This window comes from Toxotes jaculatrix, chromosome 1 (genome assembly GCF_017976425.1).
Source record: "Toxotes jaculatrix isolate fToxJac2 chromosome 1, fToxJac2.pri, whole genome shotgun sequence".
Taxonomy (NCBI): Eukaryota; Metazoa; Chordata; class Actinopteri; family Toxotidae; genus Toxotes; species Toxotes jaculatrix.
The window spans coordinates 10,714,766-10,727,430 of NC_054394.1; the positions used below are offsets into that span (position 1 = coordinate 10,714,766).

At 41.8% G+C, this 12,665-nt stretch overlaps 1 protein-coding gene across 5 annotated transcripts in view; it reads left to right on the plus strand.

Moving 5' to 3' along the window:
• cd276 (CD276 molecule) overlaps positions 1 to 12,665 on the plus strand; it is a 61,811-nt gene that overhangs the window by 33,319 nt on the left and 15,827 nt on the right. For all 5 annotated transcript variants that reach the window (XR_005894278.1, XR_005894277.1, XR_005894279.1 and 2 more), the window contains exons 5-6: positions 7,354 to 7,491; positions 11,418 to 11,459. Coding sequence is in view for 2 of the 5 variants with exons in the window: in XM_041041749.1 (XP_040897683.1) it covers positions 7,354 to 7,491; positions 11,418 to 11,459 (180 nt within the window). In the remaining 3 variants the exon portion in view is untranslated. The remainder of the gene's footprint in view (positions 1 to 7,353; positions 7,492 to 11,417; positions 11,460 to 12,665) is intronic.

Sequence of the window (12,665 nt, forward strand, 5' to 3'; positions counted from 1 at the left end):
CAGAGGAGTTTTTAATAGAGGCCCCAGTGGGACTGGGAGGGACATGGGAGATGCTGAGAGAGAGCTAGCCGGGCTGGTGTTAGATGAGGTGAGCAGACCTGTTGTGAGAAAGTATAGTCGTCCACTTTCATCTCTCTCCCAGACTAGGGCTGGGCAGCACGGCATGAAATTTATATCACAGTGTATTATAAATATTGACAGTACCGTGACATTTATCATGGTATATGTTTTTTCCCTCTGAATTTCAATAGAATGTGATTCAAAACTAAAACTCTGGGATGATGAGAATTTATTACCTGGCATTAAGATTATGATCAGTTATCTGTTAATATAGTTTTACATTGGTTGTGGATGAGAGTTTCTTACCTGGTGGAACTTCAGTGCACACACTGCACAGCTGAACCCAACAGCTGCGGGACACATGCTTCATTTTCGTTTTGGCTGAAATACTTGCGAGTCTGTTTTATGTACCATGAATCCTGTGTTTTCACCGTGTCCTTCCTCGGCCAACTTGTCTCATCATTAGGACAGGCACTCTGGCAACAATGTCTGGATTGTGGTTTTTCTTTTTACACCAGTGCCAGTGCTGCTTGTGTCAGCACTGGGGCACATTCTCAAACATCCCTCATACTTGCTGACATGTTTCCTCATGGTTTGCTCCAGTCTCTATTTAGCTGTCTGACTCCATTTCCTCACCCACCCTTTCCTTAGCATGCAAATGTGCGTTTCTTTTAGTGTAAAAGAGAAGCGTATGCTCACTGGTTAACATGCAGTGAGCTGATGCTCGCTGTGCACTTTGACGTGACATTTAAAATCCATTCTGTACCAGAATAAGTGGTGAAGCCAAATCTCACATCAGGGCACGTATCTCCTCTAGTGTGAAGTTTATTCCGGTTATACTGCCCACCTCTACCCCAGGCTTGTTTTTATATATTCCTGCACTGAGCTATTACACATCCTCACACCCCTCTGCCTGAAATGTAGCATCTGTCTTACTAACACGACAACCATACAGTTGGCTCTGAGCTGTATATTCTGTTAATTAGACAAGCTACTGGGTATGGGATTACCTTCAACTGTAAAGATGAGAAAATTCACTCTAACCTTGCCCCTGGCATATCTGAGTAACACTTGAAATCATCCCTTTGAGTGTGCCTCTGACTTAGCCTCCCCCTGCCTCCCTTCCAGACAAATCAGTGACTGTCATTGTAGGTTTGGTTGCATGTGCTGTGGTAATACACAGAAACATCTCCAACAATCACTGACACTCATTACTTCAGTGAATTCAGTTTTAACCATTTGTTTACAATACATGATACTATGAAATGTTTGGACACTTTCTATGGTGTTAGCCACCAAGAGATGTCCCCCACATTATTAAAGCAGCTGGAAGCTTCTCCCTGTATGTAGATGTTGTAATAATAATTTAATTAATGTAATGTGAATGTTGAAGCACCAAGCTACAGTTTAGTATTTATTATGTAGTGTGTGTGTGTGTGTGTGTGTATATATATATATATATATACACACACACACACACAAAATGCACATTCTTATACAGACATATGTGCAGTAGTTCAATGTCCAGATGTACTACTAAAATCCTCAAGTGGTCTATTAAAGGAATATTCTACTGAAAAGATATATTTTGAATGCTGAATACTCACCCCCTAAAGACTTAAAGGTGGCTGTTCTACAGTGCGTTCGATATTATTAAAATGTTATCTGGGTAACTGCATTTAATGTCTGTTTACTTGTGAGCCAACAAACTCCTGCTTGTTTTTTTTTTGTTTTTTACCTACTTAGGTCACCCACTTACCCCATTCAACCACCCTTCAGTGGCTCACTACCTCATCTACCTTTCTCTCTTGCATAACCCTCCACCACATCCCCCAACACCACCACCACCACCACCAGATGGCTTTTATAGTTCTCCCGCTGAGGAAAAAAGAGGGCTGTTAGAAACTTTATTCCTATAAATGCAGAGCCATTACTCTGTTTTAATGTGCACGTCTGCACATCATATACTCATGTTTGCCACAAGCCCATGGCGTCAAGGGAAGGGCAATAATGTCAGACAAATTGTGTAAGTAAATGGGGGCTAGGTCGTCCTAGAGATGAGCGCATTGCCTCTCTGCATGCCAATAAGACAGTGAGGTAGCATCTCGCTGAAAAGCAATTTATTGAAATGCAAAAAGAGGAGAGAAGGCTCAGAGCAAAGATGCTGACAAGACAAAAACCTGTCGCCATCCATCTCAGTTTGCCAAGTTTTTCCTCCACAAGTGGGCTTCTTGTCCTCTCCCGGAGAGGAGAGGTGTTCCTAGAAATATTGCGAGAACAGCTGGTGTGCCCGCGTGGTCACAAGCTTTTCATGCTCGGGCTGAATGGGGAGGGTTTAAAGGTTTTGATGGACACCTTTTGAGGATGGTAATAATGGCTGGTAATTGAAACTGAAGCTGAAACAAATTCAAAGTCATCCTTTGAATGCGATGCTAATATTCATGCTCATGTTTTTCATTCTGCCTAATCCGTGTCCTCTAACACCAAGGCCATCTTCTTTCCATTAGCACTGTTGTTATTGTTTCTGCCAATCTCTTTCCTGTGAGATCGGCAGTGCTACACAGAAACTGAATAAAGAAGTTTAAATCACCACTGTCGGCAAGCCTGTTTGCACTCGCTGAGGTAGTATGCATCAATCACCTCACCAGTGTTGGGTGAATGTGATTTAAGTGTGAGCTCCTGTTTTGTCTCACTGAGTTTTATATCTCATTCACTTTACTGTTTCTACCTTGCCTTACTGTATTGTCTGAATGAATGTCTTTATCTCTGCCATGTGACTCATTGTTAGAGAGATATATAAGCCTATTTCCAATCCTGGGCCTGACTGCGCTTCTCTGGTCTCTAGGGCTGTATAGGCCCTCCAGCAGGGCTATGCCCTGCTGCTGCTCAACCCCTGGGCTAACCCCTAGTCCAGCTCGCAATTCTGTGATCAACACTCCTGCTCTACAGGTCCCATTTCTCTCTTCCTCTGTTTTCACAACCAGGTAGGGTAACACCAGGTTGTTCATCCTGACAATGAAAGAAAAACGTAATTGACTCTTCCTCTCCTCTTCCTCGTCCCTCCAGCTTGTCTACAATGAGCCTTGAGGCTCTTTTTAGCCTGAAGCCATCCTTCTGTCAAAGGACATTATTCTCCTTTGGTCACAGCTTAAGAGGCTAGGTTTCTTCTAGGCAGGTAAAACTGGGGTGACAGTTGGAGAGAAAGCAGCTTTGATCTCCACCGCCTTCACGTTGCAGAACCAAGATGACAGGGAGTCTTAGGAGCACTTTATTCCACCAAATGTGCTGGAAAGAAAACACTCAGGCTTGTAAAAATGCCTGCAAATCTTGGCTCTCACATTCACTGAAGCCCAAACAATACCTAAGCTGGCCCCTTGCGAGTCCCCTATAGTGTCTTCCAGAGACTAAGGGAGTCTCATTTCTCACTGGTGATGTGCCCTGTGTTAGAGGCTCCATATGGAGGTGGTGTTTTATCATACTCTTGCCTGCCCCCATTAAATATCTATTTTTACTTTTGCAGCCTGCTGTGGTCTCCTATGATACACAAAACACCTACGGTGAAGCACCACCTTGTATAAGAAGTAACAGTAGAGGATACTCTCCAGGTGTGGTCGATATAACCTATATAAAAATGCTGCAAACATTAATTGGAAGTACATTTGTAGCAGTAGTATCTTTTCATGATTTTTTTATTGAAGAGCTCAACAACAAAAACGATTCAAGCAATGTACACAATAGCACATCACAGTACATGAAAAGTATAATAGTAAATAATACAACAGCACCATTTTATAGCTTCTAAAACCACCATAGTGTTGACTCAGTGCATCACAGACACAGTCTCCATAAAACCTGAACATCATAGGGAAGATGTTATATTGGCTGTATTATACAGGGCGGGTGTTTCTGTAATTACGTCCACGTACTCTGGTCTATCAGTAATGTATGAAACAGATGTGACCTCCGCATGTTCAGACAGCTGTGGATTGTGGCCCCTCTCCAGACCACACCACATGACAGTGACATCTTATAAATGAATTACAAGAATTCCAGGAGCTAACTGGTATTCTTCTGATAATTTCACAATAAAAGAGAATGCAGTGTTCTGCTCCAGCAGCTCGCTTTCATTTTTTGTGTTTGCAGAATAAGTGTTTTGACATTTTACCATGTACACATGAAAAAAATAATTATAGATTGGTAATTTCACGGTAAAGCAATGTGGAAGGACTCCTGGAAAACAGTGGCAGTGCCTTTCTTCCACACATTAAACATACAATCCAATAAAAATTAATTTCATAAAATACATGTAGTTTAAATATGCTGAAATGTCCAGAATTTCACCATGGCGCCAGGCTATAAGTAGTAAATTATAAGGCAAAAAAAAAGATGTGATTCATGTACACTGACTAGTCAACTGACACAGAGTGTAAAGGATGTAAATGCAGACAGGAACCCTGGTGAACGTGTGGCATTTAGGTCTGTTATTATGACTGTGTTGTAACATTTTCTACTATATCACGTCAGCTTAATGTAGGCACAGTCTCCACGTCCAGCGGTGTTCACTGCAGAGTTGGTTTTAAAGTTATATTAATTGATTCTTCTTATGTGCAACTTTAAATGTGTATCCTGATGAGTGCTACACCTTTATAGTATCTAGAAAATGCCAAATGTGTGAAATGAAGTTTACCCTGCTTGGTGCAGCTCTGAAGTCTGCAGACTATGGGTAATGTGACTGTGCAGCCCAAAGCACTCCATCCTTACCCTTGCACCAAGGGAATAGGGAAAAGGGGAAAGAGACGATAGGTAAACAGAGCCATTAGAGACAAATCTATTTCTGAAGAAAACAAAATCACATCATCAAACAAGAGAAAAAGAAAAATATGATCCTGCAGCCCTTTGGGCCCCGGCGTAGCAATGATAGCCGACTATGGCATTTGTCTTTATCAGTCTGCCTTGAGGGAGGGAGAGCGTGGTGGGAAGGTGTGAGAATAAAAAGAGAATGAGAGAGACAATAGAAACAAAAAACACCACGGCTCCTTTACTCGTCACATGGAGCTAGACACATTTGTTACTTCTCTGACTTTATGAGTCGTGAACAGCTTGTGTGTGATTATTCCTCTTTCATACATGTTTTGTGGTTTCGCTGTTGGTACAAAGTGGCTCTCAGATGGTCATTCTTTAAATATAGCAGAGTGAAGGGCTCGGTGGACAGAGAGCCACAGCATCATCAGTCATGACTAGCCTGGGGAGGCATATGCAGCTTCATCAAAATGACAGGATTGACTTTCCAGATTTTATCCTTTCTCTGTGACATTTGGTTGTTTATCCTGTTTTGCAGTGGCAGTACCACAGTTTTGTAGTGCCTTGTGTATTGAGACTCCTGAAATAGATATGCTTAAACAGACTACGGTGACCTTAAAATTAAATTGTAATAATTGCATAAAAGACATAATATGAAGCATATATTAATATCTACCTCAACAATAATTGCCTCTTTGTGGGGATTCTTTTTAAGTTGTTACTACCACTTAACACAATGAAGTCACCAAGGATAGGTATTAGGACAAATAGCACAGAGTAGCAATAACAAAGACTGAGAGTCTGCATCCATGCTAACAGCTCAGTGGGGCTATAATTAGGCACAGTGGTGCTTTGAGCTAAATGTTAACATCAGCAGGCTAACACACTCACAATGACAATACTGGCATGCTGATATTAAACTAGTATGAAGTTTAATATATTTACCATAGTACCTTAATTATTCCACATGCTAACATTTGCTAATTAGAGCTAAACACAAAGCACACTTGAGGCTTATGGAAATATCATTAGTTTTGCAGATATTTGCTCATGTCTGTACATCTCATGGCAGATACTGTAAATAGTTGTTGTGATATTTTAGTCTGCACCCAAGCAGTGGACTGACTGACTGATGATCACATCCCTAGAGCTGTACTGCTAAAACAAGAGTTAATAGTTGTTGTTTTTTTTTTTGTTAATGACCCTTTTCTATAATTGGAGAGTACGTATCTCTCATCCTCATCCCGTCCATGGGTCTCTGTGGCCGTTCATTAAGTCTGTTTTGTGGAACAATCAGGTACATTTGTTTCTCAGCATCAGACAGACTGGATTTTCATCTGAGAATTGATCACCTCCAAAAGGATGCCTCTATTTGCCCTCCATCTTGGCTGGGCTGTATCATAGCCTGTCTGCCTGTCGTCATAGCTGATGCCAAGTCCTTACAGATGCTTCATCATTTCCTCTTTCCAGTGCCAGTCATTTTTCAGTCCGTTTTTTTTTTTTTTCTTCCTATCTGCCCAGAGCGGGCACTCTCTGAAGGAGGCCTGTTTGTGCAACAGCCAGGCTCAAGCTATTTAGTGGCTCTGCTCTGCTGTTTTCTTCTCCCTCTGTTCAGTTTGAATACCCCAGGGAAATTTGCTCGTGTCTCTGATATCTTTTTTGTCCTGCTGACCAGTTTTTATTTCTGCTCATCAGTTTGCAGTTTGCCAAGATGGTGTCAGTAACTTTGATGGGTAATTGTCTCCAAGGTGGTTTTAGTGTAGCATTATATAAAAGATATGTTATGACTGCAGTTTTATTTTTATGTATATATATATATGTATATGTATATATATATATATATTTTTTTTTTCATAATATATGCATATATATGTAATTGTGTGTGTATATATATATATACACATTTCATTCACTTTCAGGGATATAATAATGGGAGAGTAATGAGATAAAGTGAATGCATCAGACCTTTAAATATCTGAGCAATGCGTAGCAGAAGGCAGGGGGTGGGATAGTTAGCGCCAACATCTTCCTAAAGCTGTGCCAATGCTGTTTGAGTGAAACGACAACACAGTCATGTGCGCCATCTGGACTCAATTGAAAGACTCAAGTGTCTTAATTGGACACTAGTAGAGAAGATCTTTCTCAGTTCACATAAAGCAAAGTTTCACGCTCATTCCTGTTTTCTCTGACAGCTCCACTGTTTGTGAAAGTCAAGCCTAATATGGAGTGGCTGTGACAAAGCTGACAATGATGACGGAGATGATGATGATGGCAATCATCATCATCAGTGTCATCATGTTGTGCTTTAGTAGTTCTGCAGTCGGGATAATTCAGGATTTTTATGACAACGAACTCTAACAGCAAAATTGTCAAATGGTGAAATAATGGTAATGGATACAGTGGTGACAGTTGCGCTCTTATTTTAGCTCAGCAAGAGTGAATAATGAGGCTCTCCCTTCTCTGCCCCCTCTCTCCCTCTGCCCTTTGCTTCAGGTCAGAACATCGCATTCCCCCCGGTGGCTCTGTGGGTAACTGTTGGCCTGGCTGTGTGTCTGCTGGTGCTGCTCATTGCCCTGGCTGCTGTCTGCCGCAGGAAGATCAAGGAGAGCTGCGAGGAGGCCAGAAGAGAAGGTAGAGGGAATGGAAGAGAGGGAGTAAAAAAGGGGGAGAGGTGACTCTGCACATTCAACACAAGATGTACAATTCATTGACGATGAGTCTTAAGAAAATTTGTTTTTAATCCCCAAGGTTAGATAAAAGCACGTTTTTGGGCTGTCTTGCCTTCATTATGAGCAATATGAAAACTTGAATCTCAGAGCAGTGGTAACTTTGGAGCTATATGCCCCCCCAAAAAAAAAAACGAAAAAAAAAAAATCTGAGTAATGAAATGTTTTCCTGTTTTTTCTTCGGCTGTGCTGGCCTACTGCGTACACAGTTCAAGGGCTTGCTGAATAATGAATGCTAACCTATCATGCTCTCAGGCCCTTTCAACCCTTCTCAGGGCCTTCATTAAAATGCAGAATGACTCCTTATACTCTTCACATAGTGGGCCAGTAGACGATATGCATAATTGCGACACGTTGCCTAGATCACGTGGGAGGCGCAACGAGAGAGAGAGCAGAAAGCAGTGATGAGATGTTAACTGCTCAAGGAACTTTGAGAATCCAGAGGGAGTTCTGCTTAATGCGTATAGGCAGGATCTCGGATGGTGGGACACATATCTTCAGCAGAGAGGAACATCATTACTCGGGTTCAGTAATTAGCGTTGCGGAATAGCTGAGGATCGCCGCAAGTGCAAAGAGAAAAAGTTTTGAAATGAGATAGATAGTGCAAAGCCACCAGCTCTGCTGTAATGAGATCCGCTCAGAGTGGAGGAGACATTTAAATAAAGGTCAGCCAGTGTCTGCACCAGGGCCCAGAGGTTTAAAAATAAATATGGAAGTGACACAGACTCAGAGGAAAGAGTAAATACCTCCGTGGAACATATGAAATCAAATGAAATGGAAAGATAGAAATATAATGCAGTGCCTCCCACGGGCAAAGGGCTCGCAGGGTTATGGGGCCCTTTTCTTCAGCTGGGTTAGATGAGGACCTGCATTTTTCCCCTGCAACTCTAATACCAAAGGCGGGATTGATTATGTGGTCATCCACTGTCCGCCTTATTGAAATGTTAAGTCTTATTCTGCCCCCTTGTAGCAATATTTCTGCAGTCTTTGGTGTTTTCCAAGCACGAATCCAAAGACCCGGGAACGCTTACTTATTCACATATTATGCAGACTCTTATACTCCTGATGGAATGATACTATATGAATACAGATGTGGAGGGACTTAAAATAGGATTGTGATGCACATATCCAGAGGTAGGGGAAGGGCAAGAAGCAGGGAAATGCAACCTAATTGTGGTTGTCTTATCTTTTAATGGTGTTCCCGGATATGGCCAGATTGAAGTTGACTCTCTCTTTGCCGTGTCTGGGTAGTGAGGGTGGAAGGGTCAGTAAAAGTGGAGAAGTGAGTAAGTCATTTTTCTTCCCTGTCATAATGTATGTGGAGCATCCGAATGTGTATCGTAACAGAGCAGAGCAGCTTGTGGAATTGCAGCTGCAAGTGAAAGCTCCATTCCAGGGGCAGCGTTGTGTCTCTGTCTCTCTGATATATATATTTTTTTAACTTTCATCCCTCTCCTCTGTCCTCCTCCTCTGTTCCTTACATAATGGCTGTGACTATGTATCTAATATATGCTCTCAATGACCTATCCAGTGCCACTGTTCCATTTCTCCAAAGCTCATTTTACATTTAGATAAGCATATGATTTAATCAGACCTACTCTTGAGATCATGTGTAGGTGACACGCGACGGATTTCCCCTGTGCGACAGATGAAAGTCGTAAGGAAATCCGTGATTCCCTGAGGGTTTTTTTTAAGTGGTGCACATGTTTCACAGGGTTTAACCCTCAAGGTTTATCCATGGCCAAATGCTGTGATTGATCGCCTCTGTGTGCACATGAAACCCATGGCATTACAGATGCATGGATTAATAGTAGTCTATGTAGAAACTGCTCATAAAAAACAGACATTTGGAAAATCCCTGATCCCTGAAAATTGGCAGAAGAAAGCTGTTCATTGTGTTGTTGTTTTTTTTTTGTTTGTTTGTTTTTAATGAGCAAGATTGCTTCATTTTTGCCATCAATAGTTGATATTCAAAGGGAGAGAAAATGAATTAAAACCTACGCAGCACAAACGCTGCAGTCATTAAGACTTATGTCCCAATATGCACAACGGTTTTAAAAGGAAGAAGGCTCTGCTGTTTCTAGGGTGCAAGAATGAATTAATTAGGCCCACTAATCAGTGTATTTATAGCACTATAGGTTTACTAACTGGAGCCATTTGCTTTTGCTTACATTTGAATCACTCATGATGTCACAGCAGTGTTTGAAGAGATTGAGCATCAGTGCTGCGCCGCTGAAAGCGTAAGAAAACAGAGTCAGAAGGGAGGATGATGAGGAACAGGAACACTCTTCTGGCTGCAGAGATTAGCTGTTTCTGTCCCCCTGACTCTCTCTTCTTATTTGTGGTTTGTCCACCTTTTGCGCTTAAGCCATAACTGGCCTCCCTCTTACCCCCTACACATTTGGGATGCAGCCAATAGGTGCATAAAATTGAAACATTCTCAATGTACAAGGGAAGCAGTTCTCACTCCCTGGCCTGTGGATGCCCTCGTCTTCACCCTGAGTTTAAGGTTCCTTTAAATGAGCTTCACTCTCCTATCAAAGCCCTGCCCCTCCTCCAAGGTATTTCCACTGCTGCCACAGCGGTGGGACTGTTTGTCGATATGGAGGTGTTGAATAAAGGAGTGAAGGTAAACGTACTCACACATTTCACTCTCAAAGTGTACACATTATTAACAGGTTAACTCAAATCTGTATTCGAGACGTTCATTAAAAGTTCCCAAGAAAATGTCCTCTGGGTACCAGTCTGCAGATTAAAGAAAATCTTAACCTAAATGACCAAAGCCATATTTTAGGCTGACTAATCATAATGTGTTGTGATAATGTATGAGCATATATAGTGCATCATACGCTCAGTGAGTCAGTCAGTTTTATTTATGTGGAGCTGAATCATAACAGAAGTTATCTCAGGGCACTTTTCATATAGGGCAGGTCTAGACCGTACTCTTTATAATAGTATTTACCAAGACCCAACAATTCCCCACACTTGGGGATTGTGGCAAGGAAAAGCCTGCCATTTTAAAATGTGTTTTTAGAAAGTCTGATTTCAAACCACAGCTTAACACAAAGGAGGAGATATTGAAGAATGTGGTGTGGGTAGAAGCATATGCAGGCTCTTTGAATCTGGAAACTCAGCACATTCTGCTGCTGTAATAATAAGGATTTTTACTTAATTTCCCTGGAGGATTGTAGTCGCTGCTGTCAAAGTCAAGGAAAATCAGGCAAATGTACAGGAATATAAACAAATGAATTGCGTTGCCTTGACATTTAATTTTGCTCAATTATCAGTTTAATCTTGTGTATCTGACACTAAAGACTGGATCTCGAATCCAATTGCAGTGAAAACGGTGTCACAGAATTAATATCAGCCACTTGGATACGCTGTCACAGGCCTATTTTTAGCCTCTTTGTGTGTGCGTACGTGCACATGCGTGCCACATGTGTTTGTAAGTGTGACAGCCATCACTGGGTTGCCTCTCTAACTCTGTTGACAGTGGGTTTTCAGAGAGCCAGCAGCTAAAGCCTAATGTGATTACTGTCTTTGTGAAAGGGCTGGATAGGAGGTTAAGGGGTGGGTATGTTTCTGTGTGTGTGTGCGTGTGTGTGTGTGTGTGCACGTGTGCATGTGCGTGTGTGTGTGTGTGTGTTTATATATGATGTTTTGGGGATACCATTGTGTAGAGCTTTGTCGTCATATAGGCTCTCTCATCACAGCTTGTCCTTTGAGCTGTGAAGGATCAGCTCACTATGGGTTTGTGATGAAGTGACTACACTGTATGCCTGCCTTTGTACTGTGGCTCCCACTGATAATGGCTCCTCTGTCTTCCCACAGCTGAAGAGGCCAAGGAGCTGGAAGAAGAAGAGTCAAAGACAGGTCAGTCAATCCACACCTGGTCAAGCATCAGTGACCCGCTGTATGTTTAAGCCAGCATTGCATATCGTAAATTCTGGTCAAGAAACATCAGCACTTGAAAATTCACCTTTAGATAAAACTGATTTTGAAATATTGAAATTTGTGTTTTGGATTCAGCACTCTGAGCAGTGTATCCATGCAAGGCTGCAAACACTGTCAGGCACAGAATCAGTACATTTTATCCATTGGAGACTACCAGAAATAAAGAATTAGTGCTGTATCAAGCAAACAGCCCAACAAGACTTCGCCTGTAAACAGGCCAATTCACTCTTTATACATGCTAAATCTTATTGGAGCCTTGATCTAGAATCCTATTTTTTCGAACCTGTAGGCTAATTTATTTACTGTGCATAGCGTTTAAATGCCAAAAATATCATCTAACATAAGAATCGCACACAGATTAGTCTGCCTTGTTTGAAAAGGAGTCCAGGTGGCAGCATGGTAGGGACCCAACAGAACGAGTAACTGAATGTTAACTTTGTTTTCTGAAGTGAGAGCGAACACTGGTGAAGAATGAGTGCACGTGAGAAATGAGACCAGCTCCAGGCACCGAATCCATTCAACACAGCAGCCCAGTGGCATAACTCTTCTACTGTGTGTGTGTGTGTGTTTGTAAGGGTTTGAGGCAGAGAGAGGGAGACGGACGCACTAATTTAGTGATGCCAACAAGCTGTTTTACATTATACGTTCCCCCAAAGCTGCAGCTGTAACTGTAAAATCTATCTTGTCTATAAATTTAATGGGAACAAGTTCCACAAGTTCCAAGTTCCAACAATAGTACGGCCATGTCCTGCACTCAGATGGTCCTATTTACCAAGCCGAACCTTGGCTAGCCATTTCCCCTTTGCCTCCAGTCTTTGTGCCTAGCTAAGCTAACATGCTACCGACTATATAGCTTTATATTTACTATATAGAGGTGAAAGTGGCATCAATATTTTTATCTACCTTTTTGCAGGAAAGCAAATGAGCATTTTTCCCAAAAAGTTGAGCTGTTCTATCAATGGCTGTTACAAATTTTGGATTTCCTCTAACTTCATTTAAAAGAAGCCGTGGGTGTTGCTCAGTATTCATCTCGCGCTTTTCAAGAGTGCTAGTGAACCAGGACGAAATACTTCTATGTGTGCTTATTTTGCCGTGATGAGAGTGATGTGATATTTTGCTTAGTAT